Below are 15,805 nucleotides of genomic sequence, written 5' to 3' on the forward strand. Positions count from 1 at the left end.
TAATATAATAATAATATAGTGCGGTCTGCGTCGCCGCATGTACATACCTATGGTGTGGATTCAACGCAGAACCATAAATCAAGCTTTATTAGGAGTTTAGTGGGAGCGTTGTCTTTACTGAACCCTCAGAGAAAGAAGACACAGGTCTGGTGCATGTTAACTCAGTGTGGGAGCTGGAGATAAAGGGAGGCATCAAGTGTTGCCAACTCTTCCAATGAAAGTACTGTAGCTAGCACTAGCTCCAAAAGTTGCTAAAAGTCGCTAGATGACGTCATACACTCATTTGATTAAAAGCTTAGTGGCTGTGTTGGCTGCCTGCTGCACGGCGCAAGAGAGGATGGAGAGCAACCCTGTGCTGTTGGCAGAAGAGCTGAGCAGAATGTACAGGAATAAATGAATATATCTCACTTTATCCCTGACAAGTCGCTAAATTTCTTCGCTAGTCGCTTTTTAGAAATAAAGTTGATAAGAGGGTCTGAAAAGTCGCTAAATCTAGCGAGAAAGTCACCAAGTTGGTAACACTGGAGGCATCTCGCGTCTACCAAAAGAGGAGGATTATGTCTTCTGGTTAACTCCAAGGTTGTATTATTTACAATTTGTGTCTTTTCTTGGTACATCTACATTCAGGAATGACATGGGTTTTGTTCAGGTTTAGTGGGTGTGTGGACCCTGCACCTTCGCTGTGACTTTAGGACTTTTGGAGTAGCCTATTCTGTGCAGTCACCAGGGAGTAAAAAGTAACCTATATCTGACCACAGGGCTGGTGCGATATGGCAAAAAAATATAATCACGATATAATTTGATAATGCTGCCAGTTTGAAGAGTATCCTGATAATAACTGAAGCCTGAAGAAACCAGAGGGTTCATTAGTTAAACTTTAGAATATAGTTTATTAAAAGGTCACATGGCATGAACGTTTCATTTTATGAGGTTTTTTTAACATTAATATGCATTCCCCCAGCCTGCCTATGGTCCCCCAGTGGCTAGAAATGGTGATAGGTGTAAACCGAGCCCTGGGTATCCTGCTCTGCCTTTGAGAAAATGAAAGCTCAGATGGGCCAATCTGGAATCTTCTCCTTATGAGGTCATAAGGAGCAAGGTTACCTCCCCTTTCTCTGCTTTGCCCGCCCAGAGAATTTAGCCCGCCCATGAGAAAGAGAGAGAAATCATGGCTTTCAAACAAGCAAAGTGGCAGTTGGTCAAGGCCACACCCCCACCTTCCACCTTGCCCCCCACTCTCTCCACCTCAATAGCATTTAAAGCTACAGACAGAGAAATGGCACATACTAAGGAAAGCTCATTGTGGGACTGGCTCTAGTGGCTGTAATTCTGCACCAAGGCTGAATTTCGGGAAAGAAACTTCAGATACAGTATTAGAGGACCACTAAGGTATATATAAAAAAGACTTCAGATACAGTATTAGAGGACCACTAAGGTCTATATAAAAGAGACTTCAGATACAGTAATAGGGGACCACTAAGGCCTATATAAAAGCATCCAAAAAGCAGCATGTCATGGGACTTTTAACATAAAAAAATAGAATAACATAATGTAACATTTAACTGTGCAAACATGGCTTGGTTTAGAATATATTTTGTGATAAAAGAATATACTGAATAACATCTAAATGTAAACATTTGACATAACAGAAAAGATTGGTTGTGTTTCCCCTCTTGGTCGACACCGACTGACGGCATATTTTCCAGACCATGTTAGTCTGCGCTTCGTCACTTTTGAGATATCCAAACCACTTCAATATAATTGACGTTGTGTTACCTTTTTTGTCAACATTTTCCTCAGCTTTGGAGGATAACGCAAGTTCACTTTCGCCGTCACTTTCATGTCCATGCCCCTCAGTTCCACTCATTTCTTCCATTTTCTTCACCGCCGGTAGCTAAAACAATGCTCTGCGTAGGAAATGGGTGTGTACTTTGACGTGCAAGCCAAACAATTCTTCTTTTTCTACTATTGACGTTTTTTGACGGTTGGCAAACAACTTTTGGTGCGCATTACCCCCACCTTCTGAAATAGAATGGCGTTTATTTCTGCTGTGTGATAGGCTGTTAGATCTATCCATATAGAGTAAAATATGTCCAAAGTTAATCATTGTTATCGACCTGAATTTTCTAGATTGTTTTATCGCCCATCCCTATTTGACCACATTTTTCAATTAACTTGCCCAACACTGCTGTGATTGCATGTAATAGAGCTGAACAGCCACTGCCTCAGAATTGCAACATACAGTCAAATTATGCAATCAACATCAATTACCCATCAAAAACTGCACACCACTGAGCAGATTCACAACAACATACCAAAAGCTACCAGTCTGTTCACAATGACACAGCCCATAATGGCTTGTAAAACCTTAGTAGGCAATACTCCTAATAAGACCTGAGGGAAAAGACTGCTCGTATGCAGCCTATGAGGCCACATCCAGTTGACAACAGTAGTCAAATTATCACATTTCAGTATCACAGTGAATTATTTCGGTGTTGGTTCCACTGACTAAATATAAATTGCATGAATCCTTCTTTCAGAGATGCACTTCTAAAGTTTAGAGTCATGTGCAAACTCACCTCAGCGGAAGCCAAGAAATGTTACACTCCTCAGGAATTCGCATGGCAAACAATTGTCTAATCCTGAGTGAAATATTGTTTTCCATTTCATTATCATACAAAGCAGGTGTCGCCTTCAGCAAACACCCTGCCTGTGAGACACGTTCGAAGTTTTTGTCAATACCCAGCTTCACTTCACAGATGTAATACAGTAGAAAGCACATGAACAGAATCTGACAAAGGCTCTTGTTCGCTGCCAAACATCTTAACTGAAAGTGAATGATGTTATTTTCGGTCTTAAAAACCTATCATCCTTAAAATGGGGAACATTTCTCCCAAAATCAATAGATTTTCTTCATCTTGCTTCAAAATTCGTTTTTAAGACTGAATGTAAGATTAAATGACTTGTTGAGAGGGACTTTTTTTTTATTCTTTCTGCATGATTTTCACTCTCATCATAAGTCCCTGACTGGTAATATTTAAATCTGTCTTCTCTGCAAAGCTATCCGTTTTAACTCCCGGCTCATTAGAAGCACTTCAAAGCCTTCCTGTATCGTATCTATTTTGCCTTTTATTCAATCACATGGAACAGCAACCCTTGCTCTCTTGCATCAACCCCTCTCTCCCTCTCCCTCCATCTTATTCCTCTTTTTCTCAGTTACTTTTCCCTCTGAGGACGGTGCAGCATAAAGGTGACTGATGTTGCCCTCTCACCTGCACATCTGTTTTATGCAAACTAGTGGGAGCAGCAGGGTGAGTGGGTGTTTAATTGAGATAGAAAACAAAGTGAACTACTTGATATAACTCTGGTGATTCTTCTCTGCAACTCTATTTTTAGCCATTATTTGCTGCATTAACCCAATACGGAAATGATGAATACTGAATAGGACCTGTGAGGTATTGATGTCTTTGGGAAGTCATTTTACCCTCAAGTAGGAAAGCAAACAGAAAGGAAGCGTGACTGGAATAAGGTATGGATGCATCCTCCCTTAGGGTGGCCAGATTAGAGTGGTGACAGTGAACAGAGGAGGAATTGCAAGGGATGGAAAAGAGCAAGCTTAAAAAAGGAGAAAGAGGGTAGGAGGGGTGTTATTGACACAAAGATTAAATGGATCGCCATGTAAAACCGCTGGATAAAACTCACTTGTGTCCCTGGGTGATCACACACCCAACGTATCATTAGAGAAAGGAATATGAGAGCTGGTATCACATGTGCAAATCAATAGGCTTGTTAAACTCTTGCATGGGAGAATTAAAAGCCAGATGAGTGCATAATAGTGTCTTACATTGGTACCGCTTCAATGCCATGCCAGAGATGTTTGTACTGTGTGTGTGTATGTGTGTGTGTGTGTGTTAAGATGAGGGGCTATGGTAATCACTGCAGCACTTTATGCACTTTTGTGGCCCTTGGTTAAAAAAATTAAAGGGGTGTCCTACAATCACTTGAAGGGACAATCCAATTATCAGTGTGCGGGGTAGTCGCAGTATGTGCTTTAAGGTGTGTTTTTTTTCAACAGAAGGGATTAAAAGGAAGCTAGACTTAATTATTCAGCCACTTCTTAATTGTTATTACTCAAGTTTAAGTCACAAAACCAAAAGCCAAGGACAAAGCAGCTGGGATTTATATGTGGTCCTGCTTCACTGACCGCAATCTGGGAATTTTGATAAAAGTGAGAGAAAATTAGGGTTTATTTCCAGGGGATGAGGTTCTGTTTCGTTGATCAGAGTTGACAGCAGCATTAGAGGCTAAAGCACATTTGGGTATTAAAGTGTATTTTGTAGGTCAACTGCAATGTCCAAGATCAGAGGTGTAACCCTTCAATAATTGTTGAGTGGGGTTTCCCTTTATACGATTTGGTTTACACTGACAGTGTTTCCCCATTTCTCACTGGGTTTATTTGGTTTTGTCCTCCTTAGCCTTTTGCTAAAGCATCAATCAACTCAAACGACATGTAGTATTGGCAGAAGATCATGTTTTTTTACCTTTAAAGCTGCACTAATCAATATTTTTATATGAAAAATGACTTAAATGACCATATAACGTGAAAAGGATTGCTTATATTAATCTGCAGAGAAATATCAGCAACTCTGCAGTTCCCCTCGGCTCTATACGTTGTTGTGTTTTAGTGTCTTCTAGCTCATAGTTTTAGTTTTATGGCCCGCTCTCACAAGTCACCGCAAGCTTGTTTCCAGCCTCAGCAAGCAGATGTTTTAGCCGGAAAAAAGGTCCAATGATCCCAATGCACGCTACTTGTTCAACACCAAACAGCAGACTGGTGGATGTTGAAAATGGCACTTTTGGCTTATCAACTTCATAATGTCATATTATGTCAGTGTTGTGTTTACAGCTTGTTCTGACACCCACATGTGGCTAAAAAGACTATGCTGCTTTAAAGTCTTCAGAAACAATAACATTAAGTTTTGATAAATGCTTTCTAATGATTATTTATATTTACAGACGCAGGGCAGGAAAGTGTAGCATGAAGTCTAACCAGATGTTACAGATTTTGTTCCATAAGTTTTAAATCACATTGACCTTTGTAATAACGCAAACTACCTAAATCCAGCACTGACAAGAATATGTTGTGCGGGGCAGCCTCTAGCTTATGCAGTAAGAGCATGCACCCCATGTAGGCTGAGTCCTTTGCAGTGTCCTGGGTTCAAATCCAACCTGCGGCCATTTGCTGCATGTCATCCCCCATCTCTCTCCCTGTCAATCCACTTTCACTGTCAAATAAAGGGAAAAGCCCCAAAAAATAATCTTAAAAAAAAAGAATATGTTGTGCAAGTCACTCCATTTGTCAAATTATTGTTGTTTTAAGCTGCCTTTAATAAACACCATTTGCCAAAAGCCCAATACCATAATGGTTAAATATCAGACTGAGGCCGGTTGAGTAGCCAACAAAGGGCCGAACATGGTTAACACTTTTTATACAGCGGAGATTACAGCTTAAAAATTTGAAAGAACAGAGTTTGGGTGGAACTCACTCAAAATTGGGGACTACTGTAGAGTTTTATGAATGCTAATAAATAAATCATGGTTTAACTTTGATAAAATCACAAAGGGGTTTAAAATCTAATAGCAAGTGCTGTAGGAGATACTTATTGATCGTATATGGATGAAACACCAGGATTCAATGAGAGCATCGAGTTACAGAAGCTACTGGAACAGTGGTAAGGGACTCTCAGTGGCGTCAGGACTTTCTGTACAGTCCAGTAAATCATTGAATTGCCTCGATACTTTTGATATCAATCTTTTCCAAACTGCTTGTTACAAGAGAATGGAAATGAGACACTTCTTAAGGTTAAACTTTTCACAGCTGTAGCCACCTAAACGCCATCATTTTTAGATGAGAGTGTCTTGTCTCTTGCGTATACATTGGGCAACTAGTCATCTTCAGTGACTAACTGTTGGGTGGGATGTCAGAGGGCTGCTCTCCACTTTGATGATGACTCACTGTGGCATAGTACATTTGATCCTTTTCCCAGCTTTGTGAATAAAGAATGCACTTTGATTGACTCTGTGCACATTTTGGCCATTTGAAAGAGGGCAGGGTGAAAAAAAGACATGTCTGTCATGTTGAAAAGGCCCAGCTCTGCTGCTGAGGGTCAAGTTGAAGAAAAGCACCTTTAAGCTTATGCTTTTCTACATCTAACCCTATACAATGCCGGTTATGGGAGCCTACAGACAGCACCTATCCATCCTTTGTCATGTGCAGCATGTTTGATTTCGGCAGCGTTTGATCATCACCCACGGCTATTTAAAACAGACAGCCCGAATATAGATTGGGTTAGTTATAGTTATGTGCTGAAATGAACCTTCAGTGCTTATCACATACACGATGTGACATGGCAAAGTAGAGTGAGGATCAGCCTTAATATGCCATAATGGGTGATAAAATGAGCTTAGCCACTGCTACAAAACACAGTCCTTTTCTTAGTTTCAGATCCTCCTCAGCATTCTAACCCAGTGCAACATCATAAGCAATTACAAGCATATTATGCAGGGATAACAAGAAAAGAAGAGAATAGAAATCTAAGAGTAGCAAGTACCATACAAACCCTGTGTATTGTGTTTTGACAAATTGAAGTGTGTGCCTTTGAAATGCACAAAATAGATGGAAAGGATTAAACCCTGTAACAAATATTGACAACAAAATGCAAAACAGACGTGTTTGGAATTTCAACACAGCGCCACACTGATCCATTAGACGCAGTAGATATACACTGTGAATAATGTATCACAGACGAGGCTAAGCCCTATAAGGGCAGCTGAGTTTGGTGGTTTTAATACTTTAAGGAAATGTGCCGAGCGCCTGCGAGATGTCACGCATTTGTCAGTGCCACTGGGGGAATCAAGCTGACATCTTTGAACACAGCAGGATTGTTATCGGAGACGTGTCTTAACATGTGTTCAGGGATCGGGGATATAATACTTTGCTGTGTCATAATCAGAGCAGGATGTATGCGATCAGTGTGTGGTTACAGAACGTTATCAGGTTGTGAAAGATGGGCTAAAGACGTGACCTGCAGAGGCCATCCTGTCAGCAACCTCTCAGGCAAGAAAAGTGTGTGTGTAAGCTTTCATATATGCACACGTGAGTGCATGCGTGTATCCTTGTGCATTACATTTGTGTGGTAAGCTTCTGTTTGTGTATAAGCGTTTGTTCAGCTGAGCTGTGCTGTACTCTGTGTACTGGGCGAATTCAAAGCAATCTGCCACTTCTCCTAAAACTAGCCGAGCGCTGACTGTAACACAAAGGACGGCGCAGAACACCTGCTGAGATGATGGAGATGGCTGGCAGCCAAGACGACATATGGGTCTCATTCTGGCCCTAATGAAGACAACCTGACATAAATATCGAACAAAACGGACCACTCTTGAGACCTGGGCCGTCCCAGTGCAGTGTTGCTGACATTGATTCAATCCGTGTATCAAACATTTGATCATCCTTGGGGTGTTGAAGCATTAGAAAGGTAAGCAGAAGCCTGGAGTGAAAGCAGAGTTGGGGATGTAATATGATACATTTAATGCATAACAATGCGGCTTTGCAAAAGCATAAACATCTCCGTTTTCTTTGAAGCCTACAGGTAACACAGCATAGCTTCCACATCATTTTTCCTGCTGTAAACAAGTGCTAGCTCACAGCCCTCACAAAGTGTATGAAGTGTCAGAACACCTCAGTTTTAAAAGAAAAAGCTTCTTGAAGCTTGGAAGGCTTTACTATCCTTAAGCTCTGAGCCTGTGTCAAAAAAGACAAACATCAATAGCAAGAACACAAGTAATTAAGATGAGCCAGTGCTTAAAAGGAAACCGTTTCCGTACATATTCAAAAGCAGCACCTAGAAACAGCAGCGTTTAAACAACCTATAAGCTTTTGATTTGATTTCTTTCCACATGGTAGAGTAAGAGAATCGTGTGCCAAAATTCTGTCCTTCCAGTAGTTAGTACTGGTTGTCTTGTTCTTCGACCCAAACACCTTCTCCGGTTCTTCATAACAACTGAAAAAACTAAAAAAGTAGCAGTAATGCCACTTGCTGCCCCAACCTTGTGATCCATGTGGAAGCCTGCAGCCAGTCAGGGAGGCTAACTGTTAATATAACTGCCTGACAAGTAAACTCTGGCTGTTTAGAGAGATAATGGCCTTGACCACAGTAACAGTAATAGCCTTCCCTCCACGAAGAAATGTTTCACTGTCAGTTCACAGCCCTCCATGTTGCCCATTCGTAGTACACCATAATTAATACGCTGTAACTGAAGCATATAACCAAAGCTGAAATGTACAGCGTGCAGTACACAGAGGCCCCTGTGCTCTCGCAGGGAAAAGAGTCAAGCAAAGATGTGAAATGATAATCGTCACAGCTGTCAAATCAAATAACAATGGACATTTCTTTACTTCTTTTTTCTATTTCTGCAGCAACACCCAGGGCTAATATTCAGCCTTGAGTTATACATAATAAATGCTGAACAGAATATGCAAAACAGAGCACAGCACTCCTGTCATCATTTCACACAGACAAAGGCCCTTTTCTACAGTATATGACAGAAATGATTAATAATCATCTATTACTGCCAAAGTTCATCAGCTTCCTGTTTCGTCAGGCACCGATGTAACGCAAAATCACGGCAATCTTGGATCCATGTTTTGCAGCTGAAGTTATATTTCCTGGGAGGTTCAAACCATCCAATTTAGCAGCACTCTCATATTATCACGCGGGCTGTAATCCGTTCATTAGGGAAACAATCTAAAAGTTTTTTTTTAAATAATTAATGGCATTTAAATGATGATGTGATGTACTGTATATGTGGGAGCAGCCTTCCTTATAGCATGTTAATGATCCACATCATTCTGCTAATCAGTCAATTAATCACCATCCTATGAATTTAATCTCTTACTTAGGCACTGTTCTACATAATGGGTTTTGAACATTCAAATTCATGCTTGGATTACAAATGAGGCTCATTCTGGTGTCATGCTCTTCTTAAGCTGGGCTTCCATTGATAGCCTTTGACAGATGCTATTAGATGTAACATGTTATTTTTCTTCTCCAACACACAAGGTTATGTCACAGTGACACAGCACAAGGCATCCATTTACAATTCTGCAATGAGCTATCAAAGCTCTACGGCTGTTGTTGTTCTTTCCTGCATAAGAGAGGTATTTTCTGTAGGAAAAAAAAAACACTCAACATTCTCTGGATCTCATTCAAAAACCTCAAAAGCCCATTTTGCTTAGGTGATTTCACACAGCATAGCTGAAATCAAACTCATAGTTATTTATCATGTACTTAAATCTCTCATATCAAGAGCTCAGTTAGTCAAAATGGCCTTGAAATAGAAGCCTTTGATTTAGAAAAGTAAGCATAGTGGTGGAACAATATGCGTTTCTGGATTGGCTTTTTACAATGAATCCATTGTAAAAAGCCAATGGATATTTATATAAAATAATAATCAGTCCCTCCAGGATTTCACGATGTCGCGATCCCGCCAATCCACACAAATTCAACCAATCACCGTGACTTTGGTGCGATTCGCAATTTTGACCAATCCCCACAGCTTTTCCGCAAATTTGACCAAGAACTGGAGTTTCCCGTGACTTCAACCAATCCCAGCAGTCCCACGTGCCAGACTTTACGTCAGTATAATGTGACTCTGAGTGCCACTGACCAAGAGCTTGTTTCCGAAATTCTGATATGAAGACGAGACTCGAACATCTCACATTTACCAACAAAACGTACAGCGAAAGACAACCTGCCAACCTGTATACATTTTAACATCAATGTACGCTGTAATGTTTTTTCACTATAAAGACGCTGAAAGCTGCTGCTATTTCAATCCTGTCTGTCATAGAGTTCCCCCCGCTACTGACGCGCACACACACAAACACACATGGTGGATGCAGGAAAAACCAGAGATGAGATGACCTAAATTGAGGACAGCTACGCTCGTTATTGTAAGTGCAATGATAAGTTAAAGTCCAATATTTCTTTATTGAACCGTATGAATGTGTGTCCCAGGCCAGGATAGGAAATGAACTAACAATGTAAAGATCAACAAGCCACTGACACATACAGTATGTTCAAATTTGAATAATTCATATTATTATTTTTTGTCTTAAATCCAACAGCCATTTTCATATTATACCAACATTTGCAGCATCCTGAGCCTTTTAGGTAAGGTTACTAAGAAAACTCAGACCAGAGTAGTTTTATTCTCCCCAAAACCAGTTTCCTTTTTATTTTTAAAGAACTATACAAAAAACCTTTTTTGCAACTTTCACTGTCTCCCGCAACTTCATTGCAACAAACATACAAAAGACATTGCAACTTTTATTGCAATTTTTTACAAAAGCTCCCGCAAGATCAGGCATTTTGGGCAGCAACAATCTCAAAAAAAAGGCCATGAAATCCTGGAGGGACTGTTTAATTAAATTTAAATATGTATTCATTTAATTTATTAACGATAGTAAAGAGATGACAGGAAATCAGAATCGCTATATTCACCAAATGTACACAGGAATTTGACTTGGTGATACAGCGGCGTAAAACAAGAAAGTTCAAAGTTAAAAAGTTAAATAAAATAATTATATACAGTTAAGAATGACAAAAATGCTATGTATATACTAATTGTCATTGTATGCAAGTTAAGAATAATACATTTAATTTATAATGCTACACTTGCACATGTTGCACGGCCCATATGATGAAAGATAATGGGGATGAAGGAGGGAACTAGGATGGGTTGTTGAGGAAAGTGATGGCCGTAGGGAAAAAAACTGTTAAGGTGTCTGCTGGTCCGGATGCTGATGGAGCCAACCGGTGGCCTGATGGGAGCTTACTGAAGAGGCACTGAGCCACCTGGCTGTTTTCTCACGATGAAATGAGGGAGAGAGATAGGGAACAACATGCATCAAAGATACGAACTAGAGATGTTGCAGTTGATGGCGCTGGGGCATTCCCTGTTGCATTGATTTTGACCTTCATTAAAATCATTCTCTTGTGGGTCCCCCATCTTTATGGAAAAGCGATACTAACTCACAGGAGTAGCCTTTTAAGATCTATTTTTAATGTTTATACACACTGTAGGCTCTTTAAGTTGTTAGTTCTTTTTATGATGTTGAGAAATACTGAAATAAACTGTGGCAAACTAACAGGTCAGGTATAACCTGTTCTTTGAAAACATTAATATCTGGGTCTGTATGCCTTTGTAGGTACATTGCACTTTTTTTGAGAATGGAATATTTTAGGATGGCTACATATTGTAGGGACATAAGTTTCAGTCACTTGCTTTAGCCAAATAAGTTTGGTTACAGGAGCGCTGCCAGTGCTCTCTGATACGAAACGTATCGTCTTGATTTGAAAACGTACCTCGGCTGACAGAAACACTCATGTAATTTCTTTATTTGTGTTCTGCCTGAAGGAACCAGTGACAGGAGCAGATAGAAATGAACAGAGCAGAACAGAGTAACAGATAAATTCTAGTTTTTGTTAAAGGTCACAAAACTCAAACCGAGGGAGATGTTTCTGCTCAATTAACACATTTCACTTTCTTTTACTGAGCCTTGTTTGCTCTCTATGCTAATATTTAGACACACTGTTATAGACAAGGCCAGTGCACATGGTGGGCTCCTGCTGGTGAGTTAAGCGCTCGGCATCTGTACAGTTTCTTTCTTAGAAAGTGCTGTAAACCTCCGACTGGACTGTTGATGAGAGCCCCCACCCGACCTAACCCATCACACGCTTCAACACACATATCAAATGGAATACTAAACAGACACATAGTTGAAATGTGGTTTTGTTTTCTTTGCAATGAATTTCTGACACGCCATGGAAAACACTACCTATTAATCCTCTAGTAAAAATGCTATACATACTGCAATCATAATTTCCTTGTTTCAGTTTAGAAACTACAGTACACCAGACTGACTCAAAATGTGCAGGAAATGAACTCTTTGCCATCGTTTTTCCCTGTTACCCTCGCCTAAGAAGGAAATGTAGTGCCAAGTAATGCAGAAAAAAGAAAAAGAGGTGCAGAGCAGCTACTATATGAGATTTTAAAATTGGTTTCTACAATTTGTTGTAAAAAATCCTCTATTAATTTAACTCCCAAACTTACACTACTGGGTATTGTGTCCCCAAATATGCTGAATATAATAACATTACCATCGGAGAATATTAAGCCATATATCCCCATGTCTTGTGACAGATTACAGACAACAGAGAGGTAATGACATGTCTTGTCTTACTGTAACATGTGCAATATGTTCTGCTCTATCAATAGTTAAACAGGCTATATTGGAGCCAAGCTGACACATTGTTTGGCTCCTCATATGTGGAGGGCCTTTGGCAATGAAAACTGTGTTATATGGCCTAGTAGTGCTGACAGGTTTCTTTCTCCTTTCTCTGCCCTCCCCCTTTCTCTCCTCTCTTTATTTCCCCCTCTTCTAGGCTGTGGAGAGGCTGGCACGTGGCAACAGGAAGGGGGAAGAATGGATCTTCAGCCCGTTGTAAGAGCCTTCCCACAGGGAAGCCGGCGTCAGACGAAAGGCCTCATGGGCCGTTGACCTGCTGTCTCTGTGATTTATGGCGGCTGGGGGCCTCTGGCCACTGCAGCCTCCTCTCCTCTCTCTCCTCCATTTTCCTTCACACACACTGCAGGATTGCAAGGAGCCACACACACTGCACCATCGTCTACAGGAGTATCCAAAGAGGAATTCCTCTCACACGCTGAGCTGCAGCACGGGAACGCATACAACTCCTGTTTACTGCACGGTCTTACACAAAAATAAACACCCCCATAAACATTTCTACACTGCAGCACCGTGTCCCGCAATCCCATCACATGTCTATCAGACCGAGCCTGCGCTAAGAGTATTCTCCATTTGACTGTGTGTGGATTACTATCAGTCATGGTGTGTCAGCTGTAGAGCACTTGGTGTAGTTGCTGCTCAGGGGCAGAGGCGGATCAATGGAAGTTCGTTGAGTAACGAGGTGATGTTCCTGTTTTCACATGGTCTGAGAGCAATCAGCAGCCAGCATTTCTCAGCTGACTCTATACACTGCTCTGCTTCTACACTGCTATAACCATCCTCCTCTCGCGGACTATTAGTGCATTGACTTATAGTTTTGTTCTAATATTAGACACACTAGCCAGACATTTGCTCCTGTGCACACCAGAGCTGTCGGAGCACCTTTAACAGAATTTATTTTCTCCATCCGTAAAGGTTTGGTGTGGACACAGTGCCGTATTCAACTTCTGAACTATTTCTGCTTTTGAAAGCTGGGGAGTGAGACTGAGAGCCAGCAGGTGCCCTCGCCATGGTGTTGCCGCCACCAGACAAACGCCACGTGTGCCTGACCACCATCGTCATCATGACCAGCATGGCCTTCATGGACGCCTACCTGGTGGAGCAGAACCAAGGTCCCAGAAAGATTGGTGTGTGTATTATAGTGCTGGTAGGGGATGTATGCTTCCTCATAGTGCTGCGATATGTGGCAGTGTGGGTCGGTGCCGAGGTGCGCACCGCCCGACGAGGATACGCCATGATCCTGTGGTTTCTGTACATCTTTGTGCTGGAGATCAAGCTCTACTTTGTCTTCCAGAATTGCAAGGCAGACAGGAAGAGTTTGGAGACGGTGGCCCGGAAGGCTTTGACGTTATTATTATCTGTATGTGTACCAGGCTTATACTTGGTTCTAGTGGCTCTGGATAGTATGGAATATGTGAGAACTTTCCGGAAGAAGGAGGACATGAGGAGTCGTCTATTCTGGGTGGCTCTGGACCTGCTGGACCTGCTGGATATCCAAGCCAACCTGTGGGAGCCCCAACGGACAGGCCTGCCCATCTGGGCCGAGGGCCTGATGTTCTTCTACTGTTACATCCTGCTGCTCATCCTGCCCTGCGTGTCGCTCAGTGAAATCAGCATGCAGGGGGAGCAAATGTCGCCCCAGAAGATGATGCTGTACCCAGTTCTGAGCCTGGTCACCATAAATGTGGTCACTATCCTCATACGAGGCGTTAACATGGTGCTGTTTCAGGACAGCCGTGTTTCCACCATCTTTGTCGGAAAGAACGTGGTGGCCATCGCCACAAAGGCGTCCACCTTCCTGGAGTACCGCAGACAAGTGAAGGAGTTCCCCCACCCGCAAAACGCCATGGCGCTAGAGCTGCAGCAGAACAGCCACACGCAGCCGCTGCCCAACTCCACCAGTTTGCCACATGAACCTTCGCCGGCGCAGGATATCATTGACACATGACCACCAGCGCTGGACTGAGCACCATTAGAAACTGACTGCTTTTTATGAAAGCTCCAGGATTGGAGGTAGATAGAGAAATCAGCTGCATGACAGGATGATATTCTGCTCTTGTCAAGCCAACATGAACTGCTGTGAAACCATAAAAGAGATTTTCAGCATCACCTGCCTGTCAGAACAACCTGTAAACCTACACTTGACTGAGTGCAGTGTGCAGACTTTAAAAACAAGTCAAAGGTTTTTATCGTGCTATTGTGTTTTTAATTGTTTCAAATGTTTTAAAAGTTTGAACTTTTATTAGAGACAATCTCCACAGCGCGCAGCCTGGTGACATTATGTTGTGAAAAAATGGACAGTTCCCCTTCGGTGAGTATCTTGTATTTTTTAAAGGTCACTTTTTCGACAATGCATCTGTGGCATTTCCTTTGAATTCTAGCATCAAAGGACGTACCACTCTGCGTGAAGCAATGATGGAGAGGAGGAGAAGTGAGTGACAATTGTCAGTCATGGGGGGGATACCTGTAAGGTTGGTGGCAGACGAATGCTTTTCCTTCGGTTTGGTTCTGCTGAGAAATGAGCTCTGTGGAAAGCTGCTGCCTCGGTCAGTGTGGCGCTTTACGACCAAAGGTCTGATTAAAGCTCCGGAGCTCAGCACTATACCATCCACTGCAGGCATCCAAGCGTGTGTTCTAATGTGTGTGTGTGTGTGTGTGTGTGTGTGTGTGTGCGTGTGTCTATGTGTACACTAGTCTATAGAGTATGTGTACCTGCAAGCATACGTGTTTACCACAGGAGGTTTAGGTTTTTTCAAATTGTTCTGAAACAGGTGGGAGTGGTTGATGTGTGGTGTATGATGAATTGCAAATGAGACAAAATATGTAGTGAGTGATAAAAAAAAAAAAAAAAACTAATATGATGGGGGTAAGATACTTTTTGTTTCTTGTACTGTACATTCCTCTAAAACTAGCGGAAGCCTTGAAGACAGAGAATGAAGAGAGACTAGAGAACGCCTCACTGAAGAATTGACAAAAGATAAAGCATAAAAACTATAACAAACAGAAAATACCTTTTTCTGAAGTTCTTCAGTTTACTATTATTACTACTATTATTATTATTATTATTATTATTATTATGTACATTCTTTACTTGTTGGAGGCCAATGATGTTTTAATAAAAGTATGAATAAAAGAATAATTATGAGGGCATGGTTTCTTTTTCCAAATTGATGATTAAACTGATTAAATAATATAAATATAATACTATCATTTTTAGTTAAAGCTATAGTGCGTAGTTTCTGTCACCCCCATGAGGAATTCTAAGTAATGACAACAACACGTCGGCGCATCCACCCCTCCTCCACGCAGTTGCTAGTACTGTAGCCAAGGAGGACAAAAAAACATGATGGACTCTTCAGAAGAGGTAATTATCATCACTCAAGTTTCTGCGCGGGAAAGTCACCGGACACCACAATCTTCTGAACGTAGCCATACTGA

At 41.5% G+C, this 15,805-nt stretch overlaps 1 protein-coding gene across 1 annotated transcript; it reads left to right on the top strand.

Moving 5' to 3' along the window:
- The first annotated feature begins 13,376 nt into the window (after window positions 1–13,376).
- On the top strand, window positions 13,377–14,315 carry tmem121ab (transmembrane protein 121Ab). The gene has a single exon (XM_028604437.1). The coding sequence runs from the start codon at window positions 13,377–13,379 to the stop codon at window positions 14,313–14,315; it is 939 nt and encodes a 312-aa protein (XP_028460238.1).
- Window positions 14,316–15,805: the final 1,490 nt, after the last annotated feature.

This window comes from Perca flavescens, chromosome 18, assembly GCF_004354835.1.
Source record: "Perca flavescens isolate YP-PL-M2 chromosome 18, PFLA_1.0, whole genome shotgun sequence".
Taxonomy (NCBI): domain Eukaryota; kingdom Metazoa; phylum Chordata; class Actinopteri; order Perciformes; family Percidae; genus Perca; species Perca flavescens.